Source organism: Podarcis tiliguerta, assembly GCF_965153285.1.
Source record: "Podarcis tiliguerta genome assembly, chromosome: 10".
Lineage (NCBI taxonomy): Eukaryota > Metazoa > Chordata > Lepidosauria > Squamata > Lacertidae > Podarcis > Podarcis tiliguerta.
Window position 1 is genome coordinate 39,659,605 of NC_139543.1, and position 22,475 is coordinate 39,682,079.

The window sequence follows — 22,475 nt, forward strand, 5'->3', positions numbered from 1 at the left end:
AGGTACCACTGTATTCAGATTTATAAACGTAACACCATTGTGGACAGCAGGCAGCAGTTAACCTCTAGACAGCTTCCAACAGCTAGGAAGGTTTATCAGTAATAAGGTACACTTGCACACCAGTTTTTGGCAACTTCTTCCAAATTGCGACAGTTTTCAAAATGGATTATCAGCACTTGATAACAGTTTCAAACTCTTGAAGCTTAAATTGGGTTTGGGCCTGAATTGCTACCGAACGAGAGGGACTGTCTGGAAAGATATAAGGCATAACTCTAACCTGGCCTGAAGCTGACAAGTGATGTTTATAGACATAATCCAATGTTTTTAAAATAGTTCATATTCTTGGCTGTCAGACAGAATTATTGAGAGCCAGGGAATAATAAACTGTTGAGGAAGCAGCAAAGTAAGTTATAAAGAAAGAAGAGATGTGAAAGAATAGAAGCAGAAAGTAAAAGAGAGATGAGGACTGAAGGCAAAGAAGAGGATAAACTTTCCAGAAATGTGCAACGTAAGCTTTAATAATATAGGTGCACTTCACTGGACAGAAAGCATAAAAAGATAAATTATTAAACAACTGGCAAAGAGGCTAGAAGCCTAAAATAATGGCTTCAGGTTCCCAAAAATTCCTTATTACAGTAGCTGAGAAGCACATAATAAATCATGAGGACAGGCACTTAATTATTTGACTCTAACTATAGTATTGTGCTTGCTACTGCAATGCTATCACAGAGAGAGAGAGAGAGAGAGAGAGAATAAATGGAAAGCGATGCCCACATGCCATGGTCATCAGGATCCCGTAACATTACCAATGAGAAGAGGGGGGAAAGACTGAGCTTCAAAGTTTGCAGATGTCAGCTTGATTGCCCAGAGAATCCATTATAGGTCAAATGAAAGTGATTTGCTCTCTTGTGTAAGTATCAGACTGAATCAGCCATCTCACCAGTTTCAACTAGCATCAGGGAGACATCATGTCAGCAACAGCCACAAGCTGCTTGCTAATAAGTTACACTGCCGCTGCTCAGCAAAGAGGATTTAATATGGCTTGTTTGTTCCACGATGCTGTTTGTTCTGTAGTTTAATTTCCTGATAAGCTGACCCTAAAGGCCCCACAGCCTTACAAATAAAAGCATACATAATATGTAAATATTTAATTGTGTCTTCCAACATGGCAAGAAACTATGAGTCCATGCCATACACATGGGTCCACTTTTCTTACTGTTTTTGTATTATGTACTCTTATTATACAGCATGAGCTCTCCTTTCTCTCAGTTTTTTTTCCAAGCTAACTTATCACATTGCATTTTTGTAACATGACAGAACTGGAACACTTGCAGTGAACTGGATGCACAAATTAAAGTACTGTACCATAAGAACAGTAACTTCTACCGTCTTTGAAATATAAGGATTGTAACTTCCACAACTTAGCCTTTTCTCAGGATACTTGCAGACACACAAAATCTTGTACTGTTGAAAGTAACGTTGGGTTGCTTTCACTTACTTTGCTCAAGACTTCAGAGCAAAGAGGTGTAAAATGGCAACTGTATGAGCAGAAGAAACCTTCAGATCCCAAACAACTGTGGGTTTTAAGGACTGTAAACATTATTTGTTTTGTTGGAAAGGTAACGTGTAAGGTAAATAAAATAGCAAAAGATCAGGATGCCCAAATAAAGGCATATAGGCCACGACACTAATCTATGTGTAGGCACCAGACAATTTTCAAACATGAATCATGGTGCACCATTTTGTTGTTTTACTGTATCATGCCATGTCAGGAACACACTCAGCTAATGGCAATGAGTAATACTTCCCTCTTGAAGGAAGTCAATTTTTCTGCAGCACAAAATGACTTATGAGTGGCTGACATCACAATGTTTATTGCACTTGCTTGTTTAATGTTCTGCTGAATTTTAAAAAATGAAGGGCTCCACTAAAATTTAAAAGAGAAGATTAAATACTACAAAGAGTAATAATGATCATTCCAATTAAATAGCACGGGGCTCCTCAAACTTCTCTGGTCTTGCAAATGCCAAAGGAAAACAGGGGCTTATGCATCTTTAACAGTTGTGTAGAAGAGGTGTTTTCAGCGACTGTGACTTGCCATGCACAGTGAAACTGCCTCTCCTGTGCAACTATTAAAGGTACAGGAGCCTCTGGCCTCTTTCACACCTGAGCACCTTATGTAAAAAGGCTGCATTGAACTTCCCATAAGTGGGCACCTCTACTATTTTTTATAGTGGATGACAACTGATCTTCCCAAAATTGCTTTCATTTACAATTGGGTTCAACTAAGGGGTCCTAAGAACCTTTCCAGCTTAACTTCACAGTACAAAATTGATACAATTGTTTTCTGTGTTACTGAACCCCTGGAACACACCGCCCATTATTTCTTTGGCACGCAAGACATGTGCAAGCCCACTGCTGCATGATAAAGATCTGTGGTTTGGGACACTTATGTAACATAAGCATGAGAAGAGCATATCCCATGCTCCAGCCAGCCAAGGAAGAAGGCATGAGAGGGGAGAAGCTGACACTTAGCTCTGTTCCCTTCCTCTTTACAGCCTCCATGGATGTCACAGTGGGTTGGGCTGCTGCACTGCTAAATAGGTAAGGCAAAAAAGGTAAAGGACCCCTGGATGGTTAACTCCAGTCAAGGGTGACTATGAGGTGAGGCATTCATTTCACTTCAGGTCGAGGGAGTCGGCGTTTGTTCACAGACAGCTTTCCGGATCATGTGGCCAGCATGACTATACTGCTTCTGACAGAACGGGACACCATGACAGAAGCCAGAGCGCACGGAAACGCCATTTACCTTCCCACTGCAGTGGTACCTATTTATCTACTTGCACTGGTGTGCTTTTGAATTGCTAGGTTGGCAGAAGCTGGGACAGAGCAACAGGCGCTCACCCCGTCACGTAGCTTTGAACCGCCCACCTTCTGATCGGCAAGCCCAGGAGGCTCGGTGGTTTAAACCACAGCACCACCCGCTCCCTAGGCACTGCTAAATAGCTACTGCTGGGCAGTAAAGTGCCTCAGGTTCTATGTGCTCAAGGATCCTTTCCCTCCTTTCAACTTGACTCCATTTCCAAGCGTCTTATGTTCACTACCTCATCCCCAGGCTCACCACACAATCTGAAAACTGCTGATCAAAGGAACACATTGCCTATCAAGTTAATCATGTCATTCACAGACATGGGAGCCATTTTAAACCACACAGCCTTCTCCAGCAAATCTATTTTGCATAAATTAAATTTTCTAACACATCTGAAGCAGAACACATCTCAGAAAGGTCAGTAAGCATTAAGAGCTCAACTTTGGAACACTCCAAACACACTCATGGAGAAATCATTACCTCATAAACGGACAGAAAGCTAAACATAATCTTTATAAGATCTTCAAACTGTAAGAGAACTTAAAACTGTGAATGAAAACCTAACAGTTTAATACAGACATTTTTAAAACTAAGTTATAACTAGTTTTTTTTAAAATAAAAAATGTGCTTAGTGGATATGTGAAAAAGATTACACATTTGAAAAATTATTTTCTATATAAGAGAAAAGAAGATCATAGTCTGACTGAATACCCTTCTTAGACAGTATGTTCCTCGTGGAATGAAGGGGAGTATATAGAACAAAAGTTACTGGTGATTATTATTATTAAACAAATAAATTTGTATACCGCCCTCCAACCATAGATCTCAGGGTGGTTCACAACATAAAATTACAACATAAAAACTAACAAAATACATAATAAAAACAAACCAATAATCCTCCCTCCCACAACACATTTAAAAGGGCAGCAGATGTCAATCAACCAACGGCCTAGTTGAAGATGAGTGTTTTTGCCTGGTGCCTAAAGGTGTATAATGAAGGTGCTAGCTGGAGAACCCTGGGGAGAGTATTCCACAACAGGGGGCCACTACAGAAAAGGCCTGTTCTTGTGTTGTCCCCTTCGGACCTCTCATGGAGGAGGCACACAAAGAAGGACCTTAGGTCTCTGGTAGGTTCACATAGAGAGAGGGAGTACTACAGTCCTGAGCCGTTTAAGGCTTTATAGGTCAAAACCAGCACCTTGAATTGGGTCCAGAAACTGATTGGCAGCCAGCACAGTCAGGCCAGAATCAGTGTATTATGCTCAAACTGTCTTGTCCCAGTGAGCAATCTAGTTAGCATATAGTATATATACTACTGTCTGTGTAGGACAGACAAAACAGGTTTCTCCAACCTGTTGCCCTTCAGATGTTCTTGACTACAACCATGGCTGGGGGCTGATGGGAGTTGTAGTCCAAAAATCTGGAGAGCACCAGGTTGCAGAAAGCTGCTGTAATCACCACAGCAGAATCTTTTAACTGCTATACATGCTACTGGCATCACAATTTAAAGACATTCCAGTTCAATAAGAGGAGCCACCACTCAAGTGGTCTCATCTATTATACAATAAAATAATTCTGAAAAGTAGATATTGTCCAAACTTATCTTTGCAATCTCTAACTTGTTATCTACAGCCTCATTTTTCAGAGCACCCAGACATCTTGCCAGCACTGACATCATTGATTGTGCTTGCCAACAGACGTGTAATTAAATCATGTCATTCTAATTTCAATGGCATTAGAAACACGTATTTTGAATTTGGTAGGGGAGGGAAGAAATGGAAGAACCGACAGTCTGTGAGGAAAATGATTCCAGAGTTTATCTGATGAACTTAATTATGAGTATTATGTGCATCATTTTCAAACTGCTAAATGTAAAAGGCTTTCAGTTTGGATACTTAATTTGGAGGGAAATAACTAAAGTGAATGTCGAGGCTGGTTTTTGCATTCTTAGTACATAAACTCAAACAGGTGAAATGGGCAAGTTGCCACACAAATCAATAGGAAAAATGTGTCCTGAATTGAATCCAAAAAGCAAAATTATAATTGTCAAAGTTCTTTTGGACTTTTTTTGGGGCAACAACTTTGTAAGGTTCTACAATGAAGAAGTTGACTTTAATTGTATATTAAAAATATCGATTAGTTACATCTCAGTTTTGCTGCAATTTTTCTCCAGGTAGGATGTCTGGCATGCATACAAAGCCTTATAAATGAAGGAAATTAAGTATTCTTTCCTCCCTTTGTTTACCATCATACAAGATTCCATTTGTTAAACAGGAAGACTGAAAAGCTGAAGAAGTCTAGAACTCTCCCATTGTGTTTAGTTTTTGAAGTGTTATGCAGATTAGTAAGAGGCAAGGGAAGGGAATCTGTGGCCATCACTATGTGGTCAACAGTTAAATCATGTCCTGCTAATTACATGTTGTAGTCCAACAACATCCTGAAGGCCACAAGTTCCCCATCCTTGCTCAAGAGTCTGCATGCCAGGAAATGAAAGCTGACGAGTGCAAAACAAACTCCTGAAGAAAGTTCCAAAATCTGGCCACAATAGGGTGTAGTGCTTTCCCCCCAGCAACATTTGGTGCTCTTCACAACACAAAATCTGAGGATATTTATTTAAAATGCCCTGGTACCAAAATCAGACACCCCTGTCTCCGAGCAGCAAGTGACTCCAGGGCTCACAATGTTAACACTCCAACTGGGAAGTTCTCAAAGCCATAGCTTTGGAGCCAGTCCACAGGAAAGCCAAGCTTTTCTTTCTAGTTTCCAGCCCAGGCAAAAACTCACATACAAACTAGCCCCCGACCTATACTTCTCCATCCTAAGATGATGTGGCATTCACCCAGACGATGTGGGAAAAGACCTATGGTCTGACCAGGTTTACTCTTGTAGCTTCTAACCTCGCAGATATAGGTTTGGAATGGGCCCACATATATCATCAATACCACCCCCTCAGGCCTATATTATGTTTACATATTTCATATGTTTTTATTTCACGATGCTTCTGGGCAATTTTGAGCGTCTGGAATTTTCAACACCATTTCTCTTTGGGTCAAACTAAATGTGCTTGGGATTCTCCTCTCCCCCCCTCCCCCGCTCTCTCCACCAGCAGCAGATGTCTCATTTAGGATTGGAATTACAACATTGGAAGTTAGCCTCCCACTTGCTCCCAGTTTAATTGCACTCAGCAAGTCACTGGAGGTAAATACGTTTACCAATAGAAAAGTGGCCTTCTGTTGTGCAACAGGGAAGCTGCGAGTGCCTCCAGACAGAGACCTTCAATATTGAACCAACTTCAATATTTCCTTCCAGAGAGAAATTCCCTTCCATTCTTGGAGACGGATGTAGCTGAGGAAATCTCTTCCCGCTCAGAGCAGAAGCATTTAGAGTCATGTTGCAACCTCCTTTCCCTGCCAACTTCAGTTCCAGAGGGGCACCAGAAGGTGCTTAAACTTCCTAGACTTTGTCCAGGAACCCCAAGTAAATTCTGAGGGTTATGATTGTTTGAGGTGCCCTTTGTCAAGTCCAGGGAACTCAGAGGAACACTGGGATGGCCAGAATAGTTGGACAATTCCATGATTTATGGTGTCAATGACCATGCTTCCATCGACTCATTTCACACTTCTTGCAGTACAGCAAGAATAGAAGGAATCTGAATTCAAAGCTGAGGAAAACCTATCCTTTCAGGAGGACTCTTCCTGCGTTCTTATGATGGGGGCATGCTATCCATTTCCCACTGAATTAGGGGGCAAAGGAATAGGAGATCTATGGGCACTGATAAGCCCTGAATTCGAACAAACTAAAACACTGGAAACAGGGGGGAAACTTAAGGAGAACAGGAGAAAACTGAAAGTGAAGCTATTAAAAAAAAGTAGACAGGTCTTAAAAATTAAGCTGCCATGCAAAACAATCATTCTCCTTAAGAGGGCAGACTCAGGAACTAAATGTGGCCATTCAAGTTGGTTGACCATTCTTCTCTGGAAGGCTAAATTAAAGTACACTGGCCCAGCCTTCAGACTAGGAGAGTTAATCACTGTACACTTTGACATATTCGCATACCAACTCTCTAAAGGGTTAGATTATTTATTTACAAGAAGGTCTCACAACACTATCAAATATTATTTGGAAAAAGCATGAAAAAAGTTAATTGCTACTTCAGTAACTACCAGCTAATTATAGTGAACATCAATGAATTTACTCTAAAACTAACTGACAAGAAAGGAAGTAGTTAAAAGCAGGCAAACAAATCCCAAGTCTCTTGTTAACATAATATAGTTTCCCATGGGGGAGTATTACCTCCATGGAAATCCTTCTGTGTATCCGGTTTCTGAGGCAAACACCTGTAGGGGATTGGACTTCATCAGACGACGTTCCGGAAGCTTGATCACTTTCACCATCTGATCCCATTTTCAGATTTTCATGTACAATATCTAAATCAAAGAAAACCAGCCATTACTTCACATTTCTGCCTTTACTGCCAACCAAAGGCACTGGAGGAAACTAATGTACCCATTTTATCAATAAGATTGTGCCCACGACATGATTGTTCTTTCTAAATATAAAACAACACCATTATGGTCCAACAAGTCTTATTGACTTGAGTTTCTATTTTTTAATTGAAACTTCTTCGATCTGCTTGTCTTTGAATACCAAGGCTACCAATATGCAGTTGAGATAGCAGGAAAAATGAGTTTAGAATGTGTACGGTCAAAATCTTCTGCAAAGTCATACAGCTTCATATTAAGGATACATTTAAGAGGATGCTTTATTTAAAAGAAAGAAAGAATATTTCGAGCGAGAGTAATATTCAATTATCAAACAACTTCAAGTAATGGCACTGTGTTCTTGAAATGGGCAACAGTGCAAATCAGCTCCTTGCATATGCAATAGTAAATGTCAAATTGTGAATGTAACATTTACGTGTATTTTTTAGTGTTCTTAAAAGATAGTAGGAAATGAGAAAAACATACCACAACTAGTGATGACTAAATTACATTCAGATTTGTATTATTTACCTCTAATGACAACTTTATGAAGGAAAAATAAGAAAATGTCTAGTTGTTGTTGTTTTTAAAGACATTGGGTCACTATTAAGAGGGATTAACAATGCTTTTGCCAATATATTCCAGTGAGGGAAATATGAACAGACTATTTTTCTTAGGGACACCAAATCTATGATTTTCAAAGTAAACAAGGAGTACTTTCTTGATGAAACATAAGACTGCAAGATAAAAGGCATATCTAGGCCATTCTGAAGAATTCAGCGGTGTGAATTATCTTGTCATGCTGCATAGTATTTAACAGATTCCTTTTCAAAAATGGGGGAGTGCATACTTCTCTGGATGGAAAATATTATAATAAGGCACAAGTCTACAACCAAACAAACTGTCCTAGAAGAAATAATCCAGCAACACAATGGGCTGGTTCATTTGTAAAATGAAACCATGGTTTACTGCAACACAGAGAAGCCTCAGTGAGTCTAAAAAGGGCTGCTCTCTCCCTTCTCCTCTCACACAGTCAAGACTTATGCCAAGAAAAATTACAGTTTCAAAGAAACTCAGCTTAGAGTTATGTGCAATCCTGGAATATTGGTTAAAACAAAGGTTAACTGTTAACAAGACAGCTTCAATCCATGGTTTAAAACGTAAGTTACAAAGCGTTTAAAGTCTAATAGTTTTCTCAAAACTTTTAAATAATACTCGCTGCTGCTGTTACAGCAAAGCAGCTGCAGGGCAACCTCACCCACAATGCCTCATTCTGGAAGGACCCTATGTTCCCTAGGAAACTTTGTTAAAGCGAGGCATTGCTTGTTGGAGACCTGAAGAGATTTGGTACACGTACACTATAGGCTCTCCCTCAGGCAGCAGAACATCTTGTGCTGGCTCTTTTCCCCCCCCTTTTGATATCCCGCTTTATCACTACCCGAAGGAGTCTCAAAGCGGCTAACATTCTCCTTTCCCTTCCTCCCCCACAACAAACACTCTGTGAGGTGAGGGGGGCTGAGAGACTTCAAAGAAGTGTGACTGGCCCAAGGTCACCCAGCAGCTGCATGTGGAGGAGCGGAGACGAGAACCCAGTTCCCCAGATTACGAATCTACCACTCTTAACCACTACACCACACTGGCTCTCTTCTGAGTATCAAAGCTGAACTGAGTTCACAGCCCTGCAAAACTGAATCTCAAAATCAAGGTGGGAAGAGTCATTTTGTTGCTGCTATTCTTTAACATATTTGGATTCAGAAAAAATATTGCCTACTGCAACTATTGATCTATTGCAAATCACCCAGAGCCTGGCTGATCTTTCGCCTACTCGAGGTTTAACTATTGTTTGCTTTAAAACAGGATTCCTCTTTTGCACATAACAGCAAGTCAAGATTCTTTGAAACTGAAAGTAAAACTAGTCAGGCATTTTCCCAGCTGCACAGGAGGAGAGTGGGGTGGAGGACACAAATTCAATGCCTTGCTTAGGTTTAAATGCATACATATATTTGATTTTGACAGAAGCTAATTTCCTTTAGTATGGGGTTACAGGATGCTTTATGTTCTAGGCAAATCATGTGCAATCAATGTGTGGGAGAGGAGAAAGACTACACCTGTTCCACCTGTGCATCTAAACTGTTGTGTACGTACATAAGTCCAATCAACATAGGCCTAGTTATGCAAAAGCAACATTAGACAATGTGCAAGTGCATCCATTACATATCATATCCAACGCATGTTGACTCAGGTTTAGGTGACAAGGGTGATGCAATCACCTGCTGATACTATAGGCTTTGTGCCATTTTAAACATTTACTTTGTTATTTGATTCCCCGCCCCCCAATAAATGCTACTTTAGCACTATGCTCCCATAACAGAAATGGATAATTAATTAAATAAACCCTAATGCTACAAAGCCTAGATTCTAGCACTATACACTAACAAATGCAATAGATTATTTTAAAAATAATTATCCAATAATGATCTAATAAAGGAGGTTCTACAATTTCCCATTATGTATTCCAGTACTGTCAACTAAAGAAAAGGAATTAAATCAAATCCAGGTACAGGGTTTATAAATAGGCCTTTGATACAACAAAACATGTTTGTATGTTTATTGTCACATACATGCTTTAAATAAATTATATGGAAAATGACTGATGAGGAAGGTGAAGGCTTTATTGAAAAATGCCATCTGCAGATTAAGTAGTTAGTTGCAGAATGGTTGATATCAGACAACAAAATATTCTATCACTCCATTGTTATGAATACGAAAGATTCTTCTGTGAGTAATGGCATCCATTTTGGCAATTACAGTGCTTAAGCTTCCAATTCCGTAGAAGCTAGGTATAATGACTGCTGCAGTTTGCTAAGCTGGAGTAGCTTCTGTTTGCAGAAATTTATTTTTATAGCCCTAAATATTCTTGTATCTACTTGAAAATAAAACAAAAAATGCACTTTGTATTAATTAAAAAGTCATGCATGGTAGATGTTATTCCCATTATGCAAAAGAATGAATTTAATACAATTGACTGGGTGAAGTAGTGGCAGATGCAGGAAACTGACTATACCAACTGAAGTCCCCTTCTGCTTATCAGACAAAGCTGCACTCTGTTCATAGGAATGATTTCTATATCTTGAGCTTATTGACATAAAATTACACCTCTGGGAAACCTAATTCACATCTGCAGACACAAAGAACTGGCAAGCCTGCCAGTTAATTTCCGTACAAAGAGGGGAGGGGAACCTGCACTCATGAATATTTAAGCAATATTCCAAGGATTCAGTAACATAAAAGCATGTAATTGATTCAGACAACAAAATAATTGCAGGAGGAGAGATCACCATAAGACTTAGGAAGGAGACTGTAAAGAATGGATTGGTTATGAATCTTTTGCAAACGTTTTTCACAGCTGTCATCTCTAGCCAATGGGCTGAAGTCTGGCAATATCATCTTTCTACCACCAACAACTTAGAACAGTCAGTCCCAAATGTTTCATCACGGGGACTCATGCACACTCCACCTTTATTTTGATTGCTTCAACCACCAAACGTTACTGCTATCTTAAGCTTCATTTAAGAAGGAAGCCAACAAGGAGGTGGCAACAACTGCAGTTTCCATTTAGAATGAGTAAGTATACAGAGGGATGTATATTTTTGAGATTTCTCGAAGCCTTCTTTTGTGAAGCACCATAACGATGTGTACATGCTTTGTGGCACACTCTGGTCTGGATTAACTGGGCCTTTCTAGATGACAGTATGTCTTGAATTGTGGGGCTCTTGAATCACAAGAGTGAACACCCAAATAGGGCTTTACAGCACCATCCTATTCATGTCTACTCACAAGTAAGTCACATTGAGTTTAATGGGACTCACTCGCACATAAGTATGCATAGCACTGCAATCTTAGCAGCCTTTAAATACACGATTCTATGAACTGCTGGGCTCCTGTCAACTGCTGCCAATAAAGTGGTACAGGCGCTGCAATGTGGGCAGAAGGCCGCTAATGGTATCCCCAAGACAGTCCAGTGGATAGCAATGAAATGGAGTGAAGGTGACATCAGCCTGGGATTTGCAGGATGCTGAGTTGCTCTCACAGCTGGTAGGCATCAGGACTGATTTGTTCCCAATTGCTGTGCCAGCCTCATGCAGGTGCAGGGATCAAGCCTGATCAGCCCAGCTCCACACCTCCTTTCTGTTGCCGCCACTCTGAGCAGCCAGGCTGTGGATGTGGTAGTACCTCCATGACTCCAGAACCTCGGCGCCAGGGGCAAACAATTTGGATTGTGGTCTATGTGAGGGATACAGTCTACCTTCCTAGGTGTTAGCCATTCACATGCAAATGTTTTATAAATTAATATTTACAGTTTTGATTTGTTTACCCCTTACAGTTGTTGTTGTTGTTTTTCATCCAACTTACTAACCAGTTTTATTTCTATTACTATATTAGAAATATGCTTGCCTTACTGATACTCTGGAGTGTAGAAGCCATAGAATAACATAATGAATTGATAATATAAGGACACATTACCTAATCTGCTCCCGTTCCTTGGCATTGCCATGAAAGAGCCAAGGCTGCCACCGATAACACTGTGTGGTCTTCGTAGCGGAGGCTTTTTGAAGGATCCCGTGTACTGGTGAAGGAATGAGTGCATACTATGGGATGTTGGAGGTCTGCCATTCTTCACAATAGGCTCTGAAATTTGCCAACACCAACCAATTCATCCCACAAGCAGGAAATTCAGGAACATGTTGAGAGAGAGAGAAAAAAAGAACAGAGTTACCACACAGTCTGCTTACTGCGGTATTTGAATGAGGTTCAAAATATTTGAAACCTGGAAGGTAGATCATCAACGCTGAAGCACACCACACAAAAGAAAATGCACAATAAAAAATGTTCGCTTTCACTCCCCCCTGTGCACAGAAGCTGAGCCAGAGAAACTCCCTAAGCATAGCTGAGAGCCAGAATATTGTATAACCTAGCAGGCATGCAGCAATCACTGAGCTGGTACAAGAGACAGGCAGTCAATTCACCCCGATATCATCAAGGTCTTGTACAGACTGACACCTCTGGCTCATCGCAAAGGGTGAGAACGCCGCTGCTGCAGAGAGTTGAAGAGAGCAACAATAAGTAGGTGAACAGATGTCCTTCCTTTCAGGGGTAGTGCAAAGCCATCACGGTATAGAGTCCACAGTGAAAAAGAAATCTGTATGATTGCTGAATCTGCATAAATTTAAACAGGTTGCACCAGCTTTTCCTGACAAATAATGTTAAAATTCTGTGCTCAGGCAATTCACATTTTTAATGCAGGGTACTTGCAGCCCGGTGTATCATCCCTCAGACAATGTGGCTGGGAAGCTGAGGGAATCACATTCTTTGAAAGTCCTGCCTAATGGACTTTTATGAAAAGGTTCTATCCTTAAGATGGCTCATATACATGCAGAAAGGGTAATATTCCGTTTTGTGAATTTAGAATACACCAACATAAGCAGAGCATAATAAATATATCATCAACTACCTTTAAAAAAACCCATAGAGAAAACATGAAGTGGTAAGAAAACTAAATGGCCTCAGACGTTACTGAATTACATAAATTTATTCAATTAATACATCAAAGAATCGACATTGTCTGTTAAAAAGCCTTAAGATATTCATGAAGTACCTTTGATTAAAACTAAACAAATCTGCAAGGAACAGATTGTTCAAAAGTAATCCCACACTGTCAAGTTCTCTTCTTCTATTAGACCAAAACAGTGAGAAGTCCAATCCTATGTGTGGAAAGTTTACAAGCTTTTGTGAATTTTGGATCCATAATGTAATTAAAATAAGTAGCCAAATTTCCTCAAAGGGGGGGGGGAGACTTTTTAAACTGCAAAGTGTTTATGTGCTAAAATGGAAGCATAGCTTTGTGTCATTTCATTGATTACATTTTTACTTTCATGTAGGAACACATAAGTGTGATCTGTTTACTTTCAGCAGATGGACAACATAGTTGTATTGAAATCATGTGTTCTTTTCTACAAGGAGAAAACTGTAACAAATTATTCCTATGAAGTGACCTGCTCTCTATTTTGAGTTAAACAGCGGGCCGCTCAATTCATTACAATTCTCTACAAAGGAACAATTCTTGTTTAACCTTGTACCCAGGACCCTCACATCCTAGGAATGTGATAATGGCAACTAGGAATGTGAAATGTTTTTTTCAGACCTATTCATTTCTCTTTCCTGAGAAACAATCCAAGTAACTTTAAGCTATGTGACTGAATGAAGCATATTACCCTCTTGAATAGCACTACCCAAGCAACAAACCAAAGCTGCTAGCATTCTTTATTGCCCTTGAAGGTATCATATACTTATTAGCACCTCTCTGCCTTCAGAAAGCAGGGAGTCCTGCAAGCTGAGAAGAGTTTGCCAAGGCAAAGGCATTGCCACTGTTGTAGAGGTTCTTAAGCACAACACTGTCCAAAGCCAGGCCTCAGGAAACCTTCCAAGCTTAAAGGCACAACCTTCAAGCTGACAGAAAATGTCTGAGAGGACTGACTGAGTGGCGAGAGAGCCCAAAGGAGGGGGAGCAAGCTGGAAGAACAAAAGGAGCAGGGTCAAAGGGCAGGAGAGGGAGAGGGACCAAGCGAAAGAGAAAGGAGAAAGGCAACTTAGCATGGGAAGGGGATATGTGGGGCAGCAAGAACTGAGGGCAGCCAACCTCTCTGTCCTTTGTTCTCCGCTTATTACGATTCCTCCTAAGTCTCCACTGCTATCACGTACTTATGCACAGCACAGACACTGGAGCAGTTCTGCTTGCCAGAAGCTGTGAGTAACGCACAGGGAATCGAAAGTTAACACCGTTACTTCGTGTTGTCTCTTCTACATAACAGCCCTGTAAGACAAGGTGAACACCTACGCTCAACCACTTCCAGACCGTAGTGAAAAGCTTCCGACGGCTAGATGGACGTTAACAGGGGTTTTTATAAAAAGGCACATCCTGTTGCTCGACCACAATCCATTTGTGCTCATTAAATAATCATGTTCATGGTTTCCCTTTGCTTCTCTGAAGCGAAGCTGACTAGCTCATTCAGTAGAATTTGTCTCTCTCGAGACAGACAGATGCCAACAACAGAGCAGGAGACTCTTAATTGCAGGATCGTGGGTTCATGCCCCACGCTGGGCAAAAGATTCCTGCACTGTACACTAAAAGATCAATTTCTTACAAGTGCGCAATGAGTATTTTGTAGCACTTGTAACAGTGCCAGTTTTGCAGACTAAATAGGCATATATGGGCTAAGGCAATCCCACACGCATACTGGTATATATTTAACTCCCTTGTTGATATTTGGTGAGCTGCTTCTTACGATGAAATCATTTTACTACTTTCCCACAGATCCCACAAAAGCATCTCTAGATTATTAAGATTTACATATTCTGGAACCTAGCCATCAAGGGAATGGTCATAAGCTTTATTTCTGTGTGTCAAGAGCCTTTCCTTTGCAACTGTTCACCACAGCAGGATATTCTGGTCTTCTAAATGAGGGTGATGTCTACCCACAATTTGCAACTGTTCAGAAAACAGCTAGGATACTCTAAGAGAAATCAATTCAAGATGACTTGCAGGAGCCTTAAATTAAACAGTGGCAGATCTCAGAAGGGGAAACGGACAGGTATTAACACAGCTCTAAGTTTCTTTGTAGATGATGGAAACAGTATAAACAATGACTTCCAGAAAAACAGAAGTGCACTCTCTAAATACAGAACGAAGCAGTTGCTTAGGAACAGAATCAGGAAGCATTTCATATAGCAAGATGCTTGGCAGCCAAGGGACAAAGAAACTCTCTGGTGAGATGTTCAACTGTAGTCATATGGATTTATATCTAGCTGTGTACAATATGCGTGTTGGACTTTGGATCAACAACAAGCTTTATGTTGCATGCTTTACCATGAAGAAGCCAACAGTGCAAGATCTAGAAGCAAAGGCTTCAAGCCAAACTGGAAATAGCAAAACTGGTCCTTACTGGTGCCTTAGCACCAGTGCCCTGGGGAGGTCACTTTGGTGCTGTTAGCAGCAGTTTGACTGCACCCCTGGAGGCACACTTCATTGTCTCTTGAGACAGACAGATGCCAACAGTAAGTTATATCCCTAAAATTTATGGAATGTATCCTCTGTTCCCTTCACCACCTTTCCCCAGATGGTCAGTGCAGCTTGAAGCTTCCAAAATGTGTAAATATAAACAGTATACTTGAAAAAGGCTTAAAAGGCCACATAGTCAATAGGACCGGTGATGTAGAATCTCATTTGCCAGGGTTAAATCTACTCCACTTCCTATCTGACTAAAACAACAACACCAAGAGTACACTTTCCTTCGCCCCTCTTGTTCATGATTTCCTTGCAGTACTTTGCGATGCTCCTCCCCCTTCCTACACACTCTTCCGCCCCACACAGAATGTTCTCTTCCCTTCTGCTACTATTTGTTCCTTCTTCCCACAAAGCTTTGCTTTCTCTATACCTACAGTTACTTAAAAATGAGAATTAGCAGCAGGGTTCTGTTCTCGAAGGCCTGAGGTGGCAGTTCTAGCCATGACTTCATGAATGCCTTTTATACAGCAGCAATAAGAGTTCAATTTCCTTAGAGGCGGATACACAGCAAGACAAGCTCACATGTGGGCCAGGATTTGGCTGCGTAATGGCAAGTCAATATTATTCATTCTGAATTGTTGCAAGAGGAAACACAGCCTGTGAGCAAGGAAGGATATTCTGCTCTGAACACACACACACACACACACATGTATACTTAATGCTTAGGATATTATGTATATCAGAATAATACAGTCTGGGAAGTTAAGCCATGCCTTAAGAAACAGTCCTTCGGATAGTGAACTGTATAATTTGACTCATTCTCAGGTCTGAAGAAGGCACACCCACCTTTATGCAACTTCTCCTTTTCTATATAACGCATCACAAATAGCTTTCCCACAAGCATAGGAACTGTGACCACTACTCAAATAAATAATTTGCATGAAATTAAGGGAACCATAATCACCGCTGATGTTTTGTTGACATTCTTTGCTGCAGCTTCTACTCCTATAGAGGTAAACTATTTCTTATACAGTGGTACCTTGGGTTACAAACACCTCGGGTTGCAAACACTTCGGGTTACAAACTCCGCTAACCTGGAACTAGTACCTCGGGTTACAAACTTTGCCCCAGGATGAGAATGGAAATTGCGTGCCAGCAGGAGGCCCCATTAGCGAAAGCGCACGACAGGTTAAGAACGGTTTCGGTTAAGAATGGATCTCTGGAACGAATTAAGTTCATAACCCGAGATACCACTGTATTGAACAATAGCAGAAGAGGCTCCAACAAACCTCTAGCTGAATAGCAGCTGTTCTCTTATTTGCAAATAAATTCCTGTATCCAAATCTAGAGGAGGGAAAGGGCCATGTAGAATTTTGAATGGTCACAGAATAGGGTTTCAGCACCTTCTCCCCATGAGTAACTAAAGCAAGATAATTACAGTAGTACCTCTAGGTACAAACTTAATTCGTTCTGGAGGTCTGTTCTTAACCTGAGGTACCACTTTAGCTAATGAAGCCTCCCACTGCCACCGCCGTGCGATTTCTGTTCTCATCCTGAGATAAAGTTCTTAACCCGAGGTACTACTTCTGGGTTGGGACGCGGGTGGCGCTGTGGGTTAAACCAGAGCCTAGCATTTGCCGATCAGAAGGTCGGTGGTTCGAATCCCCACGATGGGGTGAGCTCCCTTTGCTCGGTCCCTGCTCCTGCCAAGCTAGCAGTTTGAAAGCACGTCAAAGTGCAAGTAGATAAATAGGGACCGCTCCAGTGGGAAGGTAAACGGCGTTTCCGTGCACTGCTCTGGTTTGCCAGAAGCAGCTTAGTCATGCTGGCCACATGACCCAGAAACTGTCTGCGGACAAATGCCGGCTCCCTCGGCTTGTAAAGTAAGATGAGTGCCGCAACCCCAGAGTCGGTCATGACTGGACCTAATGGTCAGGGTCCAGGGTCCTTTACCTTACTTCCGGGTTAGCAGAGTCTCTAACCCAAAGTGTTTGTAACCCGAGGTGTTTGTAACCTGAGGTAGCACTGTATATATTGCTCAATCTATTAGATTATCTTCATCATTGCTTCTTCTAAGCTATTGATCAACACTTACTTGCCAGGATCCCAGGCAGATGTCACTCTAAGCCAGTTAACCAGTTGCACAAAAAACGGGATCTGGGACCTTACAAATGCAAAGCACCACTGAGAGACAGTCTTCTGCCATATTATGCAATTTAAAGAAATATAAATCAATTAAGGAAACATGTATGGATTTCGGGTGTGTGTGTGTGTGTGAAGAATTTGGATTACCTTGGCACAGAAATTTGAAATACTGAAATCTTATTAGCAGTAAGACACTAGAATCCCTTCCGATATTGTTGGACTACCAATTCCTGCTGCCCCAATTCATCAATGAGATGTTGTGCAACCAATCTCATCTGTTATACTGCAAAACACCACTATTGGACAAGCCATGCACACTGTTCAGTGCTTTTCAGAAGCCATGAGTTTGGGAACTCAGCTTATGCTTTCTAAACAACGCATCAGCTGATATTTTACACAGCTGCAAAAATAAATAAATTGAAAGCAATGTTATAAACACAATACTGAATACCATAATTTACAAGGCAGTAAATTGGAACAGTACAGAAGTGGCAATTCTGCTAGTTAAGTATGAAATGATACCACATTTTTGCAGCTTAATATGTTAATGATACAAGGCTAGACACAAAGGCATTTTTGAAGCATTCCCATCAAATCTGTAGTAACTCGAGCTTAACATATATTACAGTGGACGCTTGGGTTGCGAACGTGATCCATGCGGGATGCATGTTTGCAACCCGCAGCGTTCACAAACCGCAGTGGCATATCTGCACACACACAGGTTGCGATTCGGTGCTTCTGCGCATGCACAAAGTGCGATTTGCCGCTTCTGTGCATGTGCGACACTCCAAACCTGGAAGTAACCCATTCCGGTACTTCCGGGTTTTGGTGGGTCCATAACCCGAAAAAACGCAACCTGAAACGTCTGTAACCTGAGGTATGACTGTACTTGCAATTACTTCCCAAAAGTAAAGATACACACTTGTTATTCTAAACTAAAACATCAAAACAATTTAAGTTCCTCACTCTTGCTGCAAGTAACTTTTATCATTAAAAGAATACCATTTTCATAAATACTTGATAAAACTTAAGCAAAGCGGTTATTTTTACCGTTATCTTTACTGCTGTTTTCTTCAATAGTCATTTGCTCGGCCAGTTCAGAAAGTGACTCATCAATCGTCTGGCTCCCACGCAACGTTAGGGAAAGTCTCCTCTTGAACTTTTTCATTCTATCTGTAATACGTCTGGCTCACGGAAGCCTATTAAAATAAGAAAGTTGTTATTTTAAACACTTGTTTCAACCGTAAGAAAAATGTGTTTAGTGCTGATTGCTTATACAGTATCAATCTAAACTTTGTAAGGTCATTTTAACAAAAGAGCTAAGTTTTGAAATTGTGAATTTAATGCAGCTTAATGTTTATCTCAGTTCTATTCTGGCTTATCTTGGCTTGTGGTGGGTAAGTTGTAACAAAATAAAATACCCCATTAAAAGACACTACACATTTATTATAACACACCCAGAGTCTCCACTTTTTAAAACCAACCAAAGTTTTACAGGCTTAGACTGACAAATCTTTAGAAAATGGTAGTTCCACAACTGTGTTGTGACCAACCAGAATATTCTTCATCTATGTGTTCCTGCTGTCCAACTTCATATGTAGATGGTGTAATTTTAAAAAGGTACACCTTATGGGTTATGATGAAATTTAACGGAGGTCTAACCAACAGAAGCACTTCCTGGGAGAATTGATTGTGTGGAAGCTGGGTTTGGAGGAGAATTTTTATAAAAAATTCTGTTGGGACTGGATTAATTGCAAGTGAATTAAAGCTCCTTCACATTAGAAGGAACCTTAAGTGGTGAACTTTCAGCTCTCCAAATGTTGTTGAACTACAATTCCCACCATCCCTGACCACTGACCATGCTTGCAATGGATGATGGGAATGGTAGTTCAGCAAGATTTGGAGAGACAAAAGGTTTACTGCTGCTGTAGTAGATAAACTTCATGCAGCAGCCTTCTGCAGCAAAACCAGAATACACCTTTCACAATTTTCCAGTGAGATCCCTCTCTCCTACACAAGCAGGCTGGGTGGGAGATCTCTCAAGGTGGTAGGGAAGCAAATAAAGCAATTAGAATAACATGGAAAGGGAAAAAAGGGGGGGAGATAATACGACATCCTATTGAGAGCAGGCTGGGCCAGCTTCTCCAAACTACCGTATTTTTCGCCCTATAGGACGCACTTTTTCCCCTCCAAAAATGAAGGGGAAATCTGGGTGCGTCCTATGGGGCGAATGCAGGCTTCGCGGACCTCTCCGCAAACAGCAGGAGCGCTCCCGCTGCTGGCGGAGAGGTGCCTGCATGCGGAAGCCTGCGTGCGCTGAGCTCAGCGCGCCCAGGCTTCGCGGACCTCTCCGCTAGCAGCGGGAACGCTCCCGCTGCTGGCGGAGAGGTGCCTGCATGCCGAAGCCTGCGCGCGCTGAGCTCAGCGCGCCCAGGCTTCGCGGACCTCTCCGCTAGCAGCGGGAACGCTCCCGCTGCTGGCGGAGAGGTGCCTGCATGCCGAAGCCTGCGCGCGCTGAGCTCAGCGCGCCCAGGCTTCGCGGACCTCTCCGCTAGCAGCGGGAACGCTCCCGCTGCTGGCGGAGACGTGCCTGCATGCCGAAGCCTGCGCGCGCTGAGCTCAGCGCGCCCAGGCTTCGCGGACCTCTCCGCTAGCAGCGGGAACGCTCCCGCTGCTGGCGGAGAGGTGCCTGCATGCCGAAGCCTGCGCGCGCTGAGCTCAGCGCGCCCAGGCTTCGCGGACCTCTCCGCTAGCAGCGGGAACGCTCCCGCTGCTGGCGGAGACGTGCCTGCATGCCGAAGCCTGCGCGCGCTGAGCTCAGCGCGCCCAGGCTTCGCGGACCTCTCCGCTAGCAGCGGGAACGCTCCCGCTGCTGGCGGAGAGGTGCCTGCATGCGGAAGCCTGCGCGCGCTGAGCTCAGCGCGCCCAGGCTTCGCGGACCTCTCCGCTAGCAGCGGGAACGCTCCCGCTGCTGGCGGAGAGGTGCCTGCATGCGGAAGCCTGCGCGCGCTGAGCTCAGCGCGCCCAGGCTTCGCGGACCTCTCCGCTAGCAGCGGGAACGCTCCCGCTGCTGGCGGAGAGGTGCCTGCATGCGGAAGCCTGCGCGCGCTGAGCTCAGCGCGCCCAGGCTTCGCGGACCTCTCCGCTAGCAGCGGGAACGCTCCCGCTGCTGGCGGAGAGGTGCCTGCATGCGGATGCCTGCGCGCGCTGAGCTCAGCGCGCCCAGGCTTCGCGGACCTCTCCGCTAGCAGCGGGAACGCTCCCGCTGCTGGCGGAGACGTGCCTGCATGCCGAAGCCTGCGCGCGCTGAGCTCAGCGCGCCCAGGCTTCGCGGACCTCTCCGCTAGCAGCGGGAGCCAGCACTGGGCTCCCACGGCTTGCAGAGAGCTGCCTCTTTGGGGGCTGGGGTCGGGGGAAGCTCGGGCTTCCCCAACCCCGCGCCTGGGGGGGAAATAATTTTTTTCCTTTATTTCCCCCCCAAAAAACTAGGTGCGCCTTATGGGACGGTGCGTCCTATAGGGCGAAAAATACGGTATTTGCTCACTTTTTGACTGATCTGTTCAAAACTGGACCATGTTTCAAACAGAAGTGGTAGAAATATGAAGGCAAAGTAGATAAGGAACTACAATAAAAAGTTATTTTTAAAATTTTTATTTTATAAAATAGTAAAACAGGAAGATTTTTCTGTTTAGCTAATGTTATTGTGCTTAAGATGAGCCATCAATTATGGAAAATCTTTGGGACTAAAGTACAATGACGTGGAAACATCTTCCACATCAGAACCAACGGAATGTATGACTTATTTCTTACTTCCTATCAATGCGCAGGACAGCATTCTAAAACAATGGGTAAATTAAGTCCAGAGGGATGTTCTGTGTGAGTCTCATAGTGTTGGCGAGCAGAGTTCAGAAAAGGATCTGATTCATGTGTTGTGGCCAGTTTAAGTATTTTAAGGATTAGTTTATGAATCCTGCCACCCTCAGACCCAAGTGTTGCATTAGAGGAGACGCATGGTTGCCTCTCCCTTCTGTTAGCTTCCCATGCTGCTGCAGTAACATTTGAAACCCAGCAATGAAATGGGAAATGCAAGACATATTTACTTTCCATACCTGGCACTTTCAACCAAGAGGGAAACCTATTCTATTTTTGAGTTGCAATTGTTTTTGATTTACAGAACATGGGCTGAGTACATATAGTTTTTAGTCCAAAGGACCCATAATGTTTAGGCAGATATAAGCACATACAAATTATACTCCTTTCTGCAGAAGTCTGAATGGCAATATAAAAAGACTACTACAGGCAACCCACCCCCTGCAAAAAACACACTGCTAATCTGGCAAAGATACATTTGTTCCACTGGTATGCCAACACAAACTAAAAGAATTAGAATTTGGCAAGAGAAATATACTGCTTAAGAATAGCTTTGAATCCATTCTGGGCTCCTTTGGGAGGAAGGGTGGGGATATAAATTTAATAAATAAACAAATGCAGCTCAGAACTTAACTAATGCAGCATTTAACATCTGAGTCTTTTCAGGCAGATGCTGCTGAAGACTGGAGATTTAAGCAAAAAAAATCAAAAATCAAATGTAATATCCAAGAACCATCCCCTGCCAGTAACCTGAAAATGAATGCCCTTCATTATATTAAGACATTGATAGATGGATTTGCTTTCTAGTGGAAACGAATTCCATTTCTAGGCACAATACAATAGTAAATGGTACTGTTGCTGGCTAAAGTGTAAGGTTCACTGCCAAAAACCAAACACAAAACCCAACATAAAAGGTTGTGTGCAATGTAGCGACAAGCTGAAGTCAGGCAGAGGTATACTTGTTCCACTGGTGAAATGTTCTGCACCAGCTAAATTCTGTGCACAAAAAGAGAGAAAAAGCATAAGCTGGCTGTTGCTGACTTTGTGC

General features: G+C 42.4%; 2 protein-coding genes across 4 annotated transcripts in view; one reads left to right on the plus strand and one right to left on the minus strand.

Annotated features, from left to right (window-relative positions):
- The window catches only part of SNRPF (small nuclear ribonucleoprotein polypeptide F), a 228,166-nt gene that overhangs the window by 172,765 nt on the left and 32,926 nt on the right, over positions 1–22,475 (plus strand). The gene's annotated exons all lie outside the window — the stretch shown is intronic.
- CDK17 (cyclin dependent kinase 17) overlaps positions 1–22,475 on the minus strand; it is a 70,980-nt gene that overhangs the window by 24,504 nt on the left and 24,001 nt on the right. For all 3 annotated transcript variants that reach the window (XM_083401067.1, XM_083401069.1, XM_083401068.1), the window contains exons 2-4: positions 18,608–18,756; positions 11,875–12,039; positions 7,163–7,296 (exon numbers count right to left, since the gene is read on the minus strand). In XM_083401067.1, the coding sequence (XP_083257193.1) occupies positions 7,163–7,296; positions 11,875–12,039; positions 18,608–18,725 (417 nt within the window). In that variant the 5' untranslated portion in view covers positions 18,726–18,756. The remainder of the gene's footprint in view (positions 1–7,162; positions 7,297–11,874; positions 12,040–18,607; positions 18,757–22,475) is intronic.